At 53.6% G+C, this 18619-nt stretch overlaps 2 protein-coding genes across 2 annotated transcripts in view; one reads left to right on the top strand and one right to left on the bottom strand.

The window, feature by feature from the left end:
* Window positions 1–1999: 1999 nt before the first annotated feature.
* HAPLN3 (hyaluronan and proteoglycan link protein 3) lies at window positions 2000–6928 on the top strand. Its single transcript, XM_059482244.1, has 5 exons — window positions 2000–2059; window positions 3541–3687; window positions 3925–4305; window positions 5391–5693; window positions 5992–6928. The coding sequence occupies exons 2-5, from the start codon at window positions 3561–3563 to the stop codon at window positions 6270–6272; spliced, it is 1092 nt and encodes a 363-aa protein (XP_059338227.1). The 5' UTR covers window positions 2000–2059; window positions 3541–3560; the 3' UTR covers window positions 6273–6928.
* Window positions 6929–7993: 1065 nt separating this feature from the next.
* The window catches only part of ACAN (aggrecan), a 28141-nt gene continuing 17515 nt past the window's right edge, over window positions 7994–18619 (bottom strand). Inside the window, exons 12-17 of the mRNA XM_059482201.1 lie at window positions 14467–14580; window positions 11672–11830; window positions 11268–11350; window positions 10818–10962; window positions 9628–9810; window positions 7994–8221 (exon numbers count right to left, since the gene is read on the bottom strand). Coding sequence (XP_059338184.1) covers window positions 8136–8221; window positions 9628–9810; window positions 10818–10962; window positions 11268–11350; window positions 11672–11830; window positions 14467–14580 — 770 coding nt within the window. The 3' untranslated portion in view covers window positions 7994–8135. The remainder of the gene's footprint in view (window positions 8222–9627; window positions 9811–10817; window positions 10963–11267; window positions 11351–11671; window positions 11831–14466; window positions 14581–18619) is intronic.

Here is an 18619-nt window from a genome sequence, read left to right as displayed (position 1 = left end):
CTGCTGCTCCCCTGCTCAGGCCGGGCAGAGGATGGCTGCTGGCAGGTACTGTGGTGCAGGCAGTGCAGGACACTGTGGGGCTTGTTCCTCGGTTCTGGAACAATGGCACAGCCATGCCAGGGAGCAGCGTGTCCCAACAGGGCTGTCTGTTCTCTGCACAGCCGGAGGTTCAGGGAACCATCCCAACTGCTGGATCGCCAGAACAACTTGGGCAAGCAGCTGCAGCGGGGCACTGACAGCCAGGATGCAGCTGGGACACCATCCCACCACCTCCTCCGGCCAAGTGGCAGGGCTGGGGGTCAGCAGCGACCCTCGGCCAGGATGCAGGCAGTGCATGGCCCCATGCCGGAAGGTGTAATTGTGCCTGCATTGTGGGCTGCGGGACAGGCTGCTCCGGGCAGCCGAGCGGGCGGCGCGCCCGGCCGTCACACTCCCGGGTCCGGGCAGCCCGGCTCCGCCGCGTCCCGCCTCGGGGAGCGCTGCCAGGGCTGCGGGGGTGCAGGGAAAGGAGAGCAAGGGAGAGCAGTGCCTCCAGACCCCGGGAAAAGAGAACGAGGAAGAGCAGTGCCTCCAGACCCTGGGTGCCGCATCCATCCCTGGTCAGGGAGGGCTGGAAGGGCTGGGGGTGTGCGGGCAAAAGTAGAACAAGGAAGAGCAGCGCCTCCAGACCCCGGGAAAAGAGAACAAGGAGGAGCGGTGCCTCCAGACACCGGGAAAAGGAGAACAAGGAGGAGCGGTGCCTCCAGGCCCCGGGAAAAGGAGAACAAGGAAGAGCAGTGCCTCCAGACCCCGGGTCGTGCAGGGAGCATCCCTGGTCAGGGAGGGCTGGCAGGGATGAGGGTGTGCAGGCACAAGGAGAACAAGGAAGAGCAGTGCCTCCAAGGGTCGTGCGGCCATCCCTGCTCGGGGCTTCCCACGGGGCAGCTGTGGTGCCGGCGCTGGCGGCTGATAACGCCGTTTCCTTGCTGGCTGCTCGCTATCAGCGCGGCGGCGGCGGGCAGGCAGCATCGCACCCCGAGCGCTCCGGGCTGGGCTCCCGGCCCCCTTCACCCCCAGCCAGCCTCGGGCCGTTTGTTTTTACACGGGTTGTTTTCTTTCCGGCTTGAAGCCATCCTGCACGGCGGCAAGAGCTGGACCGGGGCCCCCGCGCCTCATTTCCTCGCTGTAAAACAACAAAGTGGGGGATGAAGCGGCGCGCTGGGCTGGGAGAGTGGGTCGATGGGTCAGGGCACACGCCGCGTCGTGGTTCCTCTGTTTGTCCCTTCTGTCTATCCCCTGCCCGGCATCCCCTGGCGGTGCCGCCGCCGTGCTGCCCTGCCTGAGGACTCGATCCTCCTGGAGCTGTGTCTGTGTGCCAGGGGGAGCTGGCATGGAGGGCATCACCCAAGTTTAGGGATGATGCCCCCACAGATGGGTGCAACTCGGCACCCCAGAGTTTTTGCCCTGGTTTCTGTACCTCTGCCTTGTCCCCACAGCATCAAGCAGACCCTGAAGAGGCTGAACCCCGCAGCTCAGCTGTCTCTCCTGAATTCCAGAGCAGGCAGGCACTGGGCACAGATCACTCCGTGCCACAGCCCACCTGTCCCGAGCTCCTTGTGCCTGCAGTGCTCCTGCCACATGTGTGTTGGACACCTCCTTTGTCTGGAGACAGTGGCCAGTCCCCTCCAGTGGGATGTGGCACAAGGGATGTCTCTTCTTCCCTGGCACTGGGGCTTTGCATGGGACATCACAGGATCCCACCAGCCTGAATAGGACAGGTTTCTCCCCACTGCTGCCCCTTCCAAGTCGGGGGCAGTGCAGGCAGCTGGCACACCGCAGATAAGGTGTGTGGGCAGCATGTGGGCAGTGTGAGGACACACGGTGAGGACATCACCCAGGCATGGTGGGCAGGCGGGGGCCGGGGCACCCACCCCAGCTGCGGGCTGCGAGCAGGGGGTTGGGAAAGGCGTGTGTTTCCCTTTAAGAGGCAGGCCCTGGAGCTGCTTCCTCTCAGCCTTGCAAGAGCCCTAAACACAGTGCATCTGCCTGCAGCCTGCCTGCACGCCTGCCCGCAGCCAGCGTGAGTAGGGCTTGGCCCCAGTGCCGGGACTGGGGAGGGCTGGCACCCGGGGCGATGGGCACCCTGCTGGCCGCGAAGGGCAGGGGGGATGGCATTGCCATGCAGGGAGCCGGGCATCCCTGCTGTAGGTGCCAGGCATCGCTGTGCTGGGCGCTGCAGCACGATGCTCACAGCTGAGAGCGCTGGGCACACTGCACACCCCTGGGTTCTGGGGGGGTCACCCGGCACTGGGGCGCAGGGGGAGCGGGGCTGTGCCCTGCACAGCGAGGTGTGAAGCTGCCGAGCCTCGAGCCCCCCCTGTGTCGCGTGGGCAGCACGTGTCCCCGCCGTGTCCCCGCGGTGTCCCCGCGGTGCCAGCAGCGCCACGCCAGTGCCAGCTCCCGGGCTGTGCCCGCACCCTGCGCCCTCGGGCACCGGCTCTGCTGGCACCAGCGGGTGGTGGCAAGTGCGGCTGCACCCCAGGGTGAGCAGAGGCACTGACTGCAGGGGAAAGTCAGGGATTGAGCAAGCTGCGGTGGGAGCAGCCGGTTTCACAGCCCGGACCCTGGAGAGCACCGCTGCACCCCGTATTGGAACCTTCCGGGTTGAGCATCTGCTCTCCCCCAGCCCCCTGCCCCGGGGTATGTTTGCAGGCACTGGTGAGCCTTGTCTAAGCAGGGCACGGATTTCAGACCCCCCCTCGGGGTGGGAAGGGGTCTGCCGGAGGCTTGCCGGGTGCCGGGCCCCCTCTGCCGGCTCCGGGAATGCTCACAAGCAGCCAGTTCTGGTAGCACCCTGGGTGAGCCCCGGGCAGGGCACTTTTTAGCGTCCTGGCCCCCAGAACTCGGGACAGTGCACATTTCTGGCGTCGTGGGGTAGCCAGGCTACTCCCCACCGATGGGACGTGCTTTGACGGCCAAATGTGTCGCGTGGGGTCGGTGCCAGCCATGTCTGTGATGCAGAGGGGCAGCCCTGGGTTGGAGCAGGGGGTCCTTGGCCAGGAAGGTGAGTGCTGCAGGGCTTTGTCCCGAGCCGGGGCAGCAGAGGCAGCCCGAGCTCTCTCGCCCACTCCTCGGTCGGGCTGCACGCTCGGCTGCCTCTGTAAACTGAGCTTGCAGCTTTGCAGTGGGGCTCAGCCTCTTCTCTCCCCCTGCACCCCTGCGTGATCTTTTCCCAGTACTCCCTGCCCAAAGGACACCCTGGGATCCCATTCCTCCAGCTGCCCCATCCCCGACTCGCTCTGGGGCCAGGTGTTCCCCCCAGTGGGCACCCCCATGATGGGCAGGGAATGTGGAGGTGTGAGCCAGGCGGGAGGATGAGGATGGAGGGGAGTGGGGGCACGGCTCAGGTTGCCTGCACTCTCCCCTGCGGGCAGGCAAGCTGCTCTGCTGTCTCTTCCCACCCTCTCCTCACACCCCTGGTATGGTTAGCACCACTGCCAGGCCGTGCTGGCTTTCTCCTGGCTATTTGGGGTGTCACAGCAGTCCTTTCCCCCTCTGCAGCCCGGATTTGCTTCCCAGCCATGCTGCTGCTCCCACTGCTCCTGAAGGCCACCCTGCTGCACCTGGCCAGTGGCTCCTACCACCCCTTCCGCAATGGCTTCTACTACAACCACATCATGAATGACAATAGCGACGAGCAGGACAAAGGTATATCGGGGACAATGGGGGCTGGCAGGTTGTCACAAGAGGCTGAAGTACCCCCCTGACTCTGGTGGGGTGGAGACCCATCACTTGGTAGGATGTGGGGCTCAGAGGAGCGTGTAGGAACACTTCAGGGATATTTGGGGATTCTCATGGTAGAAGAGGTGGTGGCTGGAGGGAAGGTTTGGGGATGCCCAGCCCTGGATCCTGACATGCGCATCACACCTTCCTTCTTCCCCCCAGTGGATTACTTCAGTGGATCCAGGCTAGTGGTGGAAGCCTCCAGAGACCCTGTCTACAGCTACAATGGTGCCAACGTCACCCTGCCCTGCCGCTACCGCTACGAGCCTGACCAGGGCCCCAAGCACAAAATCCGCATCAAGTGGTCCAAGGTGCGGGACGACTACACCAAAGAGCAGGATGTGATGGTGGCCGTTGGCAAGACCTACGTGGCCTTTGGGGACTTCAAGGGCCGTGCCCACATCAGCCAGGCTGGTGAGGAGAGCTGGCACGGGGCCTCGCTGGTCATCAGCGACGTGCGCTTGAAGGACGATGGCAAATTCCGCTGCACGGTCATCGATGGGCTGGAGGACGAGAGCGACGTTGTGGAGCTTCGGCTGCAAGGTGGGGGCATGCTGGGGACCACATCACCCTCTGTGCCGAGCCAGTGAGCCTGGCCTTCCTGTGGTACCTTCTCCTTTGGGGACCCAGCAAGGCAGGGGGTTTGGGGAGCTTGATCACGGCAGAAAGGGGCTGCAATGATTGGTGTGGTGGGACAGTGGCTTGGGGCTGTTTGGCTCTGGCCTCAGGAGTGAGTGAGCCCAGAGCTGCCTGCCCAGCTGGGACACCAAGGGTGCTGTTGGAGTCAGAGTTGGGAGTGACCCCAGGGCCGCAGCATTTCCTGCCTTTACCCTCCCATCTTCCCATTGTGCTGCATTACGTGGAACTGTCCCCTCCCCTCCCAGCTCTGGATATCCCAATGCTGATCCTTGGTGACTGCTCCAGCCTCTCTTTCTCACTTGTCATGAGGGACCTGACTCAGCCCTGACATTGCTTTGGAGCTCAGAGCTGTGGAAATGTCCCCTTTGCTTGTCCCTGCCCCACCCCCTTGGTCCCTGGCCCTGCCTCCAAGGGTGACTCGTCCCTGCCAGTCCTTGTGACTGTGTCCAAAGTGGTGATGTCCGTGGCTCTGTTGTTCATCCATCCCCAACAGAGGTTCATTCATGCCCATACTGGTGGTCCATGTGCCCCCTGGGATCATGGGAATGCTGACCCTTGTATCCCTGTTCCTGAAGCCTGTGTATCTCCATGACAACGATCTCTCCATCCCCACAGGGGTGGTCCATGCCTCCCTGGGACCACTGTCTGTGCGTTCCCAGGACCGTAGCGGTGCTCCCTGCATCCCCATAATAGTCTGTGCATCCCTGTATATGCAGGTGCTGTCCCCGTGAGGGGGTCCTGGTGTCCCCAGGACCGAGCCCGTGTGTCCCTGTGCCACCAGATGTCGCTGGCAACTCGCTGCTGGCGCCTGCATGTCCAGAGCGTCCCCATCCCTGCATGCCTGAGCCTTGTCTCCGCCACACGGAGGTGGTCCCTGTCCCAGAGCCTGAATCTGACACGGCTCAGGGACCCCCGTGGCTCCTGCTGGGGCTGGGCTCGGGTTGGGTGGGCTGCCCGCGGAGCCAGCTGAGTGTCCCGTCTGCCTCCAGGCATCGTGTTCCCCTACCAGCCTCCCCGCGGGCAGTACAGGCTCAACTTCCACGAAGCCGAGCGAGTGTGCCAGGACCAGGGTGCCATCCTCGCCAACTTTAACCAGCTCTTCCAGGCGTGGAGCGAGGGGCTGGACTGGTGCAACGCGGGCTGGCTGGCCGATGGCACGGTGCAGTACCCCATCCGCCTGCCCCGCAAGCCCTGCGGCGGCGTGCACCTCGCCCCGGGCATCCGCAGCTACGGCCCGCGGCACCGCCACCTGCACCGCTTCGATGCCTTCTGCTTCTCCTCCGCGCTCAAAGGTGCGTTCTGGGCCGGGCAGGGGGCTGGGGTGCTCGGAAGGTGCTGTGTGTCCCTCCCTGTTAGGGCCTGGGTGGGGTCGTTCCAGGCGTTCCAGATGGGGATGCTCGGCATGGTGCTCCACTCTCACACTCTGCTCTCCCTCCTAGGAGAGGTTTTCTACCTGGGCCATCCCTCCCTTTTAGGGCACAGGACTTGGCCTGGATGGGGTTGTTCCAGGCATTCTGTTGCACTGTGATGTATTCCAGATGGGGATGCTCAGGATGATGCTCCCCTCTCACGCTCTGCTCTCCCTCCTAGGAGAGGTTTTCTACCTGGACCGCCCGGCTGGGATGACGCTGGAGGAGGCCAAGCAGAGCTGCCAGGATGCCGGGGCCGAGATCGCCCGGGTGGGGCAGCTCTACTCGGCCTGGAAGTTGGCGGGGCTGGACCGCTGCAATGCCGGCTGGCTGGCAGATGGCAGTGTGCGCTACCCCATCGTCACACCCCGGGCCAACTGCGGCCCCGCCGAGCCCGGCGTCCGCAGCTTCGGCTTCCCCAGAAAGGGCAGGTTTGGAGTCTTCTGCTACCGAGAGAGATAAGGAGCCGGGAGGGATCCTTCTTGGATGAAGGACGTTTCCATCCTGCCAGCACCCAGTGCTGGGCATTTCCAAGGGCTGTTCTGGGGGTGACTGGGGGAGGTGGGCTGGGGAGAGATTTCTTTTTGTTTTGTTTCTTTTTGTTTTGTTTTGTTTCCTTCCTTTATATTTTCCACATGTTGCTCAGCAGCTGGCACTCACAGCTGCTTGGGGTGGCTGCCAGCTGGGCAGCGTGGGATAGTCCCTGTCGTGGGATGTGTGCAGGGATGGTCCCCATGGGCTACTGCTGCCACCCCACTTGGCCGTGCCACCCCATGGGTGGTGGCCCTTCCCTGCAGTGGCAGGTTGTCACTGACACCCACCTGCCCTTCCAGGCTGGTCCTGCCTCCCAGTCCATGAGGCAAGGCCATGAGGGAGAGAGGCAAGGCTGGGTTTGGCCAGAGCAGAGAGCAGGAATCTCCATTGCATCCTGGCCCCTCTTCCAGCCCCATCCGTGTCCTGCTGAAGGATGCCATTGTGCCTGTCCCTGCTGGAGCACAAGTGCCTTATCTTTATGTGCCCCTTGCCTGAACTCCATTTGAACTCTGGTGCCTTCTTCTCTGAGCATTGGCTATGAAAAGATGTGTTTTTCTGGACATCTTCTAATAAAATGGTGGAGAAAGCCCTGGAGTGACATGGCTGTGTCCCCATCTCTGTCCCAACACAAGGGTCTGCTGTGGAGAAAGGATTTGGGGGTCCCTGGCTGTCTCATCCTTGGCTGAGCATCATCTCATTAGTGCTGGCTCAGCTCAGCTCCTGCAAGGGCCTCGTGTTCCCTCATTAGTGAGTGTTAATAACCCCCTGGGTGGCAGGACTGAAAGCTGCAAGGTGTTTCTGCTGGTCATGGGTTTTAGATGGGTTTTAGGCATGTGGGTTCACCCCCTCCCAAACTGAGAGCTGAGCAGGGAGGGCAGTATCCTACTCCAGGGTCCTTCTTCAGTGAGGGTTTGGGACACCCCTCCCACCTCTGAGGTCCCTTAGGTGCTGCCTGGAGCTGAGCCATTCCTGTGTAGCTTGGAGCACCCTCTTTGGGTTCCCCTTCCTTCCTTTTTGCCTTGCCATGGGAGACCCCTCTCCTCCCAGCCCACCAGACATCCCTCTTCCCTATAAAAAATAACCAACACTGACCAAGTGCCCGTTCCGATTTCGCTTTCTTTATTATTTATCATTCTTTCAAAATAGGATATGTTCAAAAATATAAATAGGTGCAGGGAACACTGGTGCCCCGCACGGTCCCCTGGAAAGAGCACGTTGTCCCAGGACGAGTGCTGTGCTGCAGAGGGGGCAGTGGGGAAGCACAGAGGGGTCTCAGCACCTGGGTCTCAGCATCCCCTCTCCTCCCTCCTCCCACAGCTCCTTCCACCACAGCCCCCCGGCCCTCCCCACCCGTCCTGACGTGCTGCAGCAGTAAAAGAATTCTGGAAAAAAAAATAAAATAAACCCCAAAAGGTGCTGTTCACCCTGGAGATTAAATAACAGAAATAATTACATTGTTCGTGGATAAAATCAGGAAAAAATAATCATCTTTATTATTTAACTTAACCCCCTGCCCTTTGCAAACCCACCCCCCTCCCTGTCCCCAAAGGCACGAAGATAATTGGAACCGGACGGTTAGTAAAAATGCTGAGATCTAATTCGTTTTGCTTTGGTGTTTGGAAAAACAATTTTTTTTTTATATATATACACAAAGGTGGGTTTGTCTTTAATATAATTTTTTTTTCCTTATATGACAAAAAAAAAGCAACAAGAAGAAGAAGAAATCGACTCTGTTAATATAACTGTTCCGTTAAAAATCTCTCTTTCTCGCTTTCCCCGTCTCGCCCCGCTCTAATGGGTGCTGTGCGCGGCGCTGCCGCTGGGTTTCGACCGGCTCCTGGGGCTCCTCTTGTATAGCCTGCGCTGGTAGCTGGAGGCTGTGGAGGAGAAGAAAAGGCACCTTGTTGGCAGGAGAAGCCGGCACAGAGAAGCTGCTTGTCCCTCGCTGGCCGCCTCGGCCCCCGGCTGCCTGGAAAAACACGGGGGCGCCAGCCCGCCCGCACAGCACAATCGGCCCTTCTGTCACCCTGCCCCGGCTCTGCCTCACCCAGGGGAGAAGGGGCCTGTGGCTCCGAGAGAGCCTGGGCAGGAGCATCATCTCCACGGCTGCTCGTCCCATCCTTCCCTGTGCCCGGCCAGGAGCGCAGCTCGTCCCCATCTCTGCCCTATCAATCCCTAAATCCCCAACCCCAATATGCATTGGTATGGGATGTGCTCAGGGCACAGCAGGGGAAACAGCCCGGCTTGGCTGACAGGGACAAGGTTTCTGCCTGATCTTTGCTGCCACTCTCCCTGGAAGCTCGAGTGCTCTGGTGTGATAATTGCAGGAGGGTTTTGGTGGAAGCAGCAAAAGCTGGCTGAGAGCAGACCAGGACTGCCAGCATCTCTTGATCTCTGGCAGTCCGTGCTGGGAACAGCCTGCAGCTCTCCAGACCCACAGCAGAGCCAAGGAATCAGCGTCTTGGTCTGCACCAGGCAGCCGCCCTTGGACACCTCCTCCATCCCTCCTCCTTTCATCTCCTCCCTGGGCAGAGGTTTGTCCCTTAAGCCTGTATCAGCTTTCCCTGGCTGTGGGACCATTGCTTAATCTGCCTTATCTGGACTTGCCCAGCAGGACCTGGCAAGGAGGCCACTGGACAGATGTGATTTGTCTGAGGCCAACAAAATTCTTGGGAAGCTGCAGGCAATCAGGGATGGGACAAGGGTGTAGGCAGGCCTGGGAGTGGGCTGGGACACCAGTGGAAGAAGGCTGACTGCCATCAGCTGGAGGCCTGACAGAAAGAGAGTCAGGAACCCAGCCCTGTGCCTTGGCTTGTATCTGCTGCAGGACTCCTGTCTGCTCCCAGGGCAGGGGGACACCAGGGAAGGGCTTGGGGATCCCATAGCTCTCCCATCCTCTTCTCTCTGTTGATGCAGGTTGTGCCAATACCTTTTAGAAGGTTTTGGCACAACCTGCATCACCCTTTCAGAAGCCATTTATTTTTCCTTCTCTGAGTAGCCTGGGCCATTGCTAAGCTCCTTGTTGTCCTTTCCTGACTCTGGAGCTGCCCCTACTCTGCCTTGGTGGGTCTCCAGGGCAGTCCTGCAAGCCAGGCTCCATGGTCCCCACCTGCCCCAGAAGATATCACCTCCCATGTCCCCATCCCAGGGGAAACTCCCAAAAAGTTAAGAGAACCACTGTGTCCCCTTCTGCCTGGCTCAGAGCTATCCTGCCCCACGATAATGCCCCACATTCCCAGCTCCTTCCAGCTGCAGGGAGGCACCAGCCCCAGCCCAGACGTACGGTTTAGGCAGGATATCCGTGGCTGCTCCCAGTGCCCGTCGGGCTGGCAGCGGATGGTGGGCACGTGCCTCTGGATGAAGCCTGGCTCGCACTGGTACCGCACCATGGCGTTGATCTCGTAGCGCTCCTTCTTCCTGCCGAAGGTCCTGGCGTTCTCCACGGCAGGGGGGTCCCCACAGGCCACTGTGGGAGGTGGGCAGGTGATGTATTGCACTAAATTGTTTATTTTGTTTGTTGTTTTGCACTCTGTTATTAGAGATTTGCACCGAGTAGTCTTTATATTGCGCTGAATAGTTTATGTTATACCACATGGTTTGTTCTTCCACCTCTCCTATCGCATGGCTTTTCCCTTACCCACCCCTGTCCCCATTACTCCCTGGTCATCTATTCCCTTGTCACTCCCTCCCCTTGCCCCTCCTTACTGGTATCCCATTGGCCCCCCATTCCCCTGGGATAAAAGTCTCCTGCCATGAGCCATGAGGTCTCTTCCCATGTGGGTTTTTCCATCTCAAGTCAATAAACAGAGGACATTTGTCCCCATGTGGAGAAGAGCGCTTCTCACCTTTTGTTTTTGTCTGTGTAAGATTGTGTGGGCTAGGGTCCATAGCTAGCTGGATTGGACCCAAACAGCCTGTCCAGACACAAGCAGAGACTGGAGAGTGAGAGACAGAGCACCAGCCTTGCTGAGCAGGCAGCTCACACCCAGGGCAGGCTGAGAGGGCAAAGCCTTGTCACTCTTCCACAAATAAAACCTGAACTCCTTCTGAGATTGCCTCTGTCCACTAGGCTTATGGGCAGGGAGATATGGAAATTCTGTGATTTGATATTAAGTAGGGGTTTCCCTCAGTGCTCCTCTCATGCCTCCTGGAGAGGCTGTGAGAGCTGGGCATCGCAACAGCTGCCTGTGTCTGTGGGAGGGCACAGAGCTGGTGTTTGTGGGAGTGATGCTGCAGCCAGGGTATGACTCTGCCTGGGGGTGTTGAATCTTAATGGCTTGTCCTATTCAGTTTCAAGTCCTTGAGAAACTTTCTCCTAGACCCTTGGCTAACTTCTGTTTCTAATTCCTTCTATCTCTTTGCTCACCCTTTGCAGTAACAAAACCCACATTCCTGGGCACTGGGCTCTCTGCTCCAGACCCACAGCCACCAACTGAATCCCCCATCCTTGCCAGTATGGCACAGGGTGCTGACCTGTTCCTTTCTTGCAGGTGAAAGGGAGGTGATAGTTGCAGGGAACGTCGTTCCATTCGCCTTTCTCGTGCCAGATCATCACAACGCAGTCCTCGCCCGCCGAAAAGAAGTTATCGGGTTGGTTGGGCCTCCAGTTCTCATATTGCTGCCAAGAGAGGACAGTCCTTCAGCTAAGGTTGGGCCCTGGTGCCTCTTACTCCCTCCCTCATCCTCACTCCACCACTCCCACACCTCTCCAGCAGATCTCACGGGTTGTCAGCACTGCCCCTGCACCAGTTATTTCTGTTGTGATGTCAACAGAAAAACAGCTTTTCTAGAGGCTTGGAAAAACCATGAGCCCTACAAAGTTTAGGGTTGCCTCCACTCAATGCCCAACCCATGGAGGCCATGGGGCCCTTCCCACCACCCCAAAAAGCTGGTGCCTGCTCGTGCTGTGGGCTCCAGGCTCACCAGGGAGTGCCCGTCAGACCAGCGGAAGTCATTCTCCACAGCTCTGTCACTGAGCCCGATCCACTGGTAGTCCTGTGCATGACCTGGAAGAGCAGGAGGAAGAGAAAAGAGTTGTGGTTGTCCTTAACATTGCTGGAAGCATTTCTTTGCCATCTCAGCTGTGCCTGGCCCTGGAGCCTCTAGCTCATTCAGCTGCCTCCCAGTCAATATTCCCTGATGCCCTTTTTCCTTACATCATGTTTGCCCAGCTCCCTCCCCACTCAACTGCCATGAGCATGGGTGCACCCATACAAGGATGAGGCTTTGCCAGGATTCATGGTGATTTTTACACCATTTTACACACAGAAGAGTCAGAGTCCAGTGCTTGGACTCGTGCCCAGTCTTAGGCTGCCCTCAGCACTCACTGTTCACAAATTCTTGCTCCTCCGGGGTGATGATGCTGCTCAGGTGGGCTTGATGTTGTCGGCACCTGGTCTCTGCATCCATCCAGGTCTCCCTCTCTTCAAAGTGCCTGTAGCAGTGGCCCTGGAACTTGGTCCAGCCTTCCTCACAGTTTTCCAAGTCTGAAACACACAGAGGAGGGATGAAGAGGAGTTGGTGCATGTGTCTGAAAGCTTTCAACTCACCTCTTAGCAGCTCGTGCTCCCATGGCATGGGACAACACACGGTCATTTTCACTAAAAAACACACCCTGACCCCTTTGCCTGTAGGAATTCCCTGGGAAAGTTGTCAGAAGGCGTCCAAGGCCCTGTGTCTGCAGTGACACAACCAGTGCTACTGGAAAGCTTGAATGATGCAGACTGATTCCTGAGAAATTCAATCCCTGTCTAATGTTCCTGAAGTCCGTTTTTGAGGAACTGACCAAGCAAGAACACTTCTCTTCCCACTTGTGCTGGCCTGCAGAGTTTTCTTGCTTTGGAAAAAACCCTCCAACCCCATACCCAGATGTCCAGAATCAATGCATATGTCTTGAAAATGAAAGACGGGACCACCAGAGGTGGTTCCATCACTTGGTGTGATTCTGGAGCTCTGGAGGAGAAACAAACTGACCAAGATGGGTGAAAACAAATGGGGACAGAAATTTACCACAGTGGGGAGAGAGAACTAAATCTTAGTGAAAAAGCTTGTAAGCTGCTAAAGAAGTACAAACATTTCTCAGCTTTTCAGAAGATCTTTTACCATCTGAGAAATATTGAGAAACTGAACACACTCATTAAGAAAAATAAAACCACAGATGGGGGAAAGTAGAAACAAATCGAAAAGCCACCAGAAAAGATCTTCAGCAGTTCCCACACAATGCAACACCACACATCTGTCTGCTACATGTGGCTAAAGGAAACAGAAAATGAAATGTGTTTAATCTCAGCCTTTCAGATGCCTGATCTACCATCCTTTCTCAGGCCCTTGCTGCTCTGAGAGTGGTGGGCTTCCAGGAGCCCTCATGCCTCCCTCCCTTTTCAGTAAGGTTTCCTGTGCTCAGTTTCTTTCTTCTTTGTTAAACTTGGTAGGTCAAAGCACTTGTCACTTTCAGTAACTCTAATTCCTCCTAATCCACCTTTCTTCCAGCTGGAGATTGCAGGCACTCCATAGATGTTGGGGTAGTTGGTAGTTATTTGAGATATTAAAAGCATTTCTTGCCTTCTTCAACAGATCAGATGGGTTATCTAGAAGCAGGTGAAGCTCAGGGGATTTTTTGGTTTTGCAGGCAGATCTCTTGCAGAAAGGTAACGGGGAACTTGCTCTGTCTTTTGAGATTAAGACTTTTTCCCATTATCTTTAATGGCATCCCTTGTCATGACAAATTGGGGATGGGACAGCACATGATAAAGAATCTCAGCAGGCCATTTTCTAGGAGAAAGGCCATGCTTTCTTACTTAATTTTTTCTTACAGATAAATATGACAGAAATTTTCTCGGAAAAGAATGATGAAAATCTTGTTCCCTGGTGAGGACACTTTCATGGTCTGTTTGCATTTTTCACCTACAGTGTCCCATTGTTCTTGGACACCAGCAGCAAGGATGGTCAGTCTCAAGGGAATATGAAGATTTACATTTCCAACAAGTTTTGGGGCACTGGCTTCCTCTTGCATCTCCCAGGCACCAGAGCCCATAAATCCGAGAAAAGAAGAAATTTAGTCTGGCTTGGATGAAACAAGATCATAAGCAGTGACAGGGTGGAGAGTCTCTGGCTGGATTACAAGGATCTTCAACAACAGGTATCATGGGTGAGTAAATAAAGAGTTGATGAGGTTGCATTGGAAAACTGATTTTAAGGCAGCACAATTCCTGCCCAGAAGGTCCAATAATCCTGAGCCTTCTCCTCATGGTCTACTCCATATGTTCATATTGGAAGCAGGAAGAGATGCGGAGAAAGGGAAGGAGAAAATCCAACATCTGTTATCATTACTCATGGCAAGGTGAAGAAGATACTGCAGCTTTATTTCTCTTTTGTTTGAGCAAGGCAGGAGAGCTTCCTCTCAGCTAAGCTGGTAAAAGTTTGGACTTTCATTAGCTTTAAGGAAAAAAATTATTTTTCTTTCCTTGTAGAAACAAAAAGAAGTATTAGTGCACTAATTTTGATGGAAATATAGGTTGCTTCCTGTTTTTTCAAAGACACATTCCCTGCTGATTTTGCCAAAGGAAGCCACGTTGTGGAGATGACAAAAATGTCATGCTCTGTCAAATCAGTGGAGATTCCTGGAGTGAATGATGCCTCTCTCAGCTGCATCTTCCCCAAGAGAAACACAATCATTTTTCATGGCTCAGTTGAAGCATCCCTCCACGAAGTTCCAGTCTAGCAGAGAAAGTTTGCCTGGGGTGAAGATGTGCTCAGAAAGTTCCCTATTGTTACAGAAGAACAGAATCACCCTTGACCCAAAGAGACAGCAATTTCCATGATCAACATTGTTCTGATCTGTGTGGAGCTTCACCAGAGACACTTGAAAAAGAAAAAGATGAAGAAGACACCAGAAACTCCTGCTTAGGAATCTTAGAGGAATCATGATGCTGTGAGGAGCAAACTTAACAAATTAGACACTCAAAAGGCTCAAAGCTTTTCCCTGGTGTGTTTTAAGCTGCTGTTAGAGGTTAGCTCACTGAGATGAGGGCAGCACTGATGGGATCAGCTGTTTTTGGGGGGCAGAGACGGAACAAGGAGGAGCAGCAGTTAGTGGGATTAGCTGAAGCCAGGGAGGCCGTACCGATCTCACACAGGTCCCCTCCGTAGCTGGGAAGGCAAAAGCATTTGAAAGAGTCGATGCCATCGACGCAGGTGGCTCCATTCACACAGGGGCTTGGGTGGCACACATCAGTGTCTGCAAGAAATCAAGGGCTTCCATTAGGGCTCTGGGAGGCAACTCCACCAACAGGAGAACTTGTTTCTTTGCTTGTGTAGGAGGCAATATCACAACCCTTGGGAGGGTTGTGTTTTATAACATAACTGCCACTGCCGCTGCTGGAAGAATGAAGGCAAGAGACCCAACCCACCCTACAAGGAGGACATTGGTTTTCTGGTGGTTGAATACCACTCTGAAGATATCAGAACAAAGCTCAGCAGGATGTATCCAACACACAGCACTGGCTGTGGTAATTCTTCCTTGTCTGCTGCATCCTCTGCCTGATGCATCAAACATGTAAACTTGTATCTGTGTCTCCACCAGATAAAGGTCTATGAGAAGGAATGTGGAATTCTTCCATAAGTCAGAAACATCCTCAAATAGATCTCTATGTCCTAAGCAGCGTTCCTGGGTCCATTCTCACTAATAGTTTCTTCCTAACCATAATTTAGATGAAGTTCTGCATGAAGAAATATCTTCTCAGTGAAGATGAAGAAAGTGCAGAGAAGAAAAAAAGTGGGTTCAAAGGTGGTTCAGAGCCCCTCAACTTTTTCTCTTTGAGGATCTCAGACCTGGCTATGGGTGCTTATTGCTTGGTGAGGGATACTGGAGTGCAGTGGCATTTTCTCCAGACCTGTCCCCACTATGTGCTCTTCTGCTTGTGCTGAGAATGGAAGAAGCTGGTACATCTTTTCCAGCTGTGGACTCCATCTTGGTGGAGAGAGCTTTGGAATCAAAAGAAGAGTCATTCAGAATGGAATGATTTCAGACACATTCAACTCAGAAACAAGGGGGAAGACTGAGGAAGGAAATGGGAACACATCCACGCAGACTGGATTAAATGATGGCTGGTCAGATCCTCGTGTGAGACAGTGTTCCTTTCACATGCAGGGGAAATGTAAAGCTTTAAAAGTGATGACTCCATGCTCTTCTTGTGGATGACAGTCTTAGCAAGGAAAGATTCAAAGATGATAAACATACTGGCTGTGGAAATAGCAGAGCAGAGGCTCCCCAAGATCTGTGATCATCTTCTGACTGGGGTGTATTTGGTTGGGTATTGTTTTCTTGGAGCTGAGGCCCAGCTGCTCAATGTCCCCAGGCACAGGAGAACAGATGGGTGTTACACTCCCTGTGGCTGTCTAGTGACTCAGTGGCCAAGGTCTGGTACGTCATCTAAAAGCTGACATGCTCTGTAATGTGCCTAAGTGATGGAAAAAATCCTTTCTGACCTTGGATGGTGAATCTGTGTGTGCTTTGGAGCAAGGAGATTGTCATCTTTACTCTAGGCTGTATCACTGTGAGCAGTGAAATCATTCCTCAGATGGCTGATGAGCCTTTACTCCAGTTTTGCAGTTCTTCGAGAGAATGAATTTTTCACTCTGGATTGCCATTCTAAATGTCATGGATTCTTTTTAGATTTCTTTGTTCACTGCAAGATGAAGATAATCCCTGTTTCCATGATGCTAGCAAATACTTTGAGACTTTACAGAACAAAATGGGAGTCACAAGCCTAGAGGAAGAATAGAGGAGCTGAACTTGGCTGAGTATTGCTTATTAGTCACACTTGGAGTTCCTAGAAGATAGAGAGCATAGAGAAACGAGGCATCCTGAGGGGTGATTGCAACTCAAGAGGCCCTTTGGGCTTCTTCAACAGCAGTGGCAGCAGAAGTTCACGTTGATTCCAGTGGGCTCCAGCTGAACACGTAAGGAAAGGCTTTTCCTTCATTTGTCAGGCTCCATGAAGTGGAAAGAACACTGCAGAGGAGGGAGGGAAGCACTCACAAGAGCTCAAGCTGAATGTTTAGCAGTGGATAATGAGCCTTCAGCTGTCTTCGGCCATGTGGAATAAAACTTGGCGTGTCCAAGATCTCCTCTGAGATGCAGGAGACCTGCTGTGTGCTTCCCTGGCCTTGGAGGAGGGGGGAGCAGGCACACATGTGCAAAGTCATTGCCACAAATTTCCAGCTGGGAAATAAGTCTGGAACAGAGTTTCCTTTTACAGGCATCACATATAATATGGTTGTACATATTATATATGCAGTAAAGACAAATCTCTGATTATAATATATATGTTACATATCTCTCCATACATATACATATATATTTTTGTATATAACATGTAGAGAAAGGGTGTGTACTTGTAGGTAATGTTGGAGAAACAAACATCAAATACAACCGAGACATAGACAGGTTGTTTTTCCCCAAAATTGGGTTTCAATGTTTTAAACACGTGATGATCATAAACACCAAATTGCCCTTCAGCCTGTTGGGCTGCTGAGGCAGTAACCCTCTCTCCTAGATGTAGAATCACCTCACCAAGCTGATATTGAAAAAACTCAAATATATCTGTCAGGTTGGAGAAAGTGTTGCTTATTCTGATCCTCACAGAAAATCTGAATCTCAGAGGTATTCAAAAAGGTCTAAATGGTAAATTTGGCAATGACATTGCCTCTGGAAGTGCTGGCAAATTGGTTTGTGGGTGTTTCTAAGATAAGGCCACAAACACGATTTAGGAGGTGAGAACTCCATTAAAAAAAAAAATCCGTCTATTACACAACACTTGGTATTTGTTTGTGTTTTTTTTTTTTTTTCCCCATAGCCTTTTATATGCTATAAATGTGTCTAATTCCACTTTGTTCAGAGCTAGATGGGGTTAGCAAATCACTGCACACCTCTTGAGGCAGCTGCAGAGCCTGCATCACGCTAGGACAGCACGGAGCTGCCTGCCAGGTACCCTGACACTCAGGGCTTAGACAACACGAGCTATTTATTATTTGCTTGGCTGAGCAGTCATCCAAAAAGTCAGCGCTGCTTCGCGATGCAGCTCAAGCGCTTATCAGCTGACAAGGAGACGAGAGCACTGCTATTATTGCCCGAGCTGACAAAGGACAGCGATAGGCGATAGTCGAGGAATGCAGAGGGGAGGCAGCGCTCGCCTTCAAGAGCTGCAGCTGTAAAACAAAGACGGGGAGAAAATGCCTGGCGGTGCCAAGAATAGGAAACCCGGACAGAGCTGTGTTATTAACTCACTTCTTGAGGATAATGCAGAATTAGCAATTCTTCTAAAGAGGATTCATGCTGCACTTAATATTGCCCAGAAGTTGCAAAAATTCCCCCAATTCTACTGTCACAACAGTTTCTATTTTTTGCTACTAACAGGACCCAAGGTCTAACTTTTAGATCCTTTTCTTTTCTTTGTAATAAACCAATTACAACGAAATGGACAATGTAAACCAGGTCTTGCATCTGGAAAATGTAAACTGCTGGCTGGAGAAAGCAAGGGGAGTCACACAGCTGCAATGCAAAGTTTGAGTTTGTTCCACCATTTTCTTCCTAAGACTTCTTCTCCATTGCCAGATATACACTATATTTAGTCAGAATAATTTTCTTTTTGTGCAACTAAGAGCAAGAGAAGTATTCTTGTCATTGCTGCCCCTGGTAGGGGGAGGCTTGAGCTAGATCATCTTTCCAACCCTGACCATTTTATGACTCTATGATTCTCCCAATGCCTTTGAAAAAAAATTTTTGTACTAGATCATGGAAATTGGAAAGAGAAACATGGAAGAAATGAAAGAAAAATAGTTTGGCCCTGGTTTTGCTCAGAAGGCAATGTAAAAGTGAACATGCAGTGTCAGTGGTGAGAAGGGAATGCTTTTGAAATTCGCCATCTCAAGCTGAGACAACACCAGAAACAATGCTACCATTTCCTAAAACAGTGCAGTCTGTGCATTTCTCTCCATGGCTGCCTATATGGAAGATGAGCAAGAATATCCATTAAACAAGGTCATTTTTGTGCTTAGAACATCTACCAAGGAGAAGCAGCTGGTGAACAGAGAGGATGCTGTCACCCAGACCCTGAACAAACTGTAGTTTACCTGAAGCTGTGAGTAAGAGGTTTAGTAATATATTCTATGATATTTCTATACTCTCCTGTTTTTGTTCTACAGAGCAGAAAAGGTCAGAGAGAAGGGCAAGGCATTTTCAGGATGCCCAACAGGATCCCCTGTTGTGCCCCTCA

This window comes from Ammospiza nelsoni, chromosome 14 (genome assembly GCF_027579445.1).
Source record: "Ammospiza nelsoni isolate bAmmNel1 chromosome 14, bAmmNel1.pri, whole genome shotgun sequence".
Taxonomy (NCBI): Eukaryota; Metazoa; Chordata; class Aves; order Passeriformes; family Passerellidae; genus Ammospiza; species Ammospiza nelsoni.
Note: the sequence above shows the minus strand (reverse complement) of the source record. Positions and strands in the feature narration are given on the sequence as shown.

Bases quoted from the DNA above. Each gene is read 5' to 3' on its own strand.
- HAPLN3 (XM_059482244.1), top strand. From the start codon at position 3,561: ATGCTGCTGCTCCCACTGCTCCTGAAGGCCACCCTGCTGCACCTGGCC. The intron at 3,688-3,924 runs GTATATCGGGGA...TCTTCCCCCCAG, and splicing joins TAGCGACGAGCAGGACAAAG to TGGATTACTTCAGTGGATCC. The intron at 4,306-5,390 runs GTGGGGGCATGC...GTCTGCCTCCAG, and splicing joins TGTGGAGCTTCGGCTGCAAG to GCATCGTGTTCCCCTACCAG.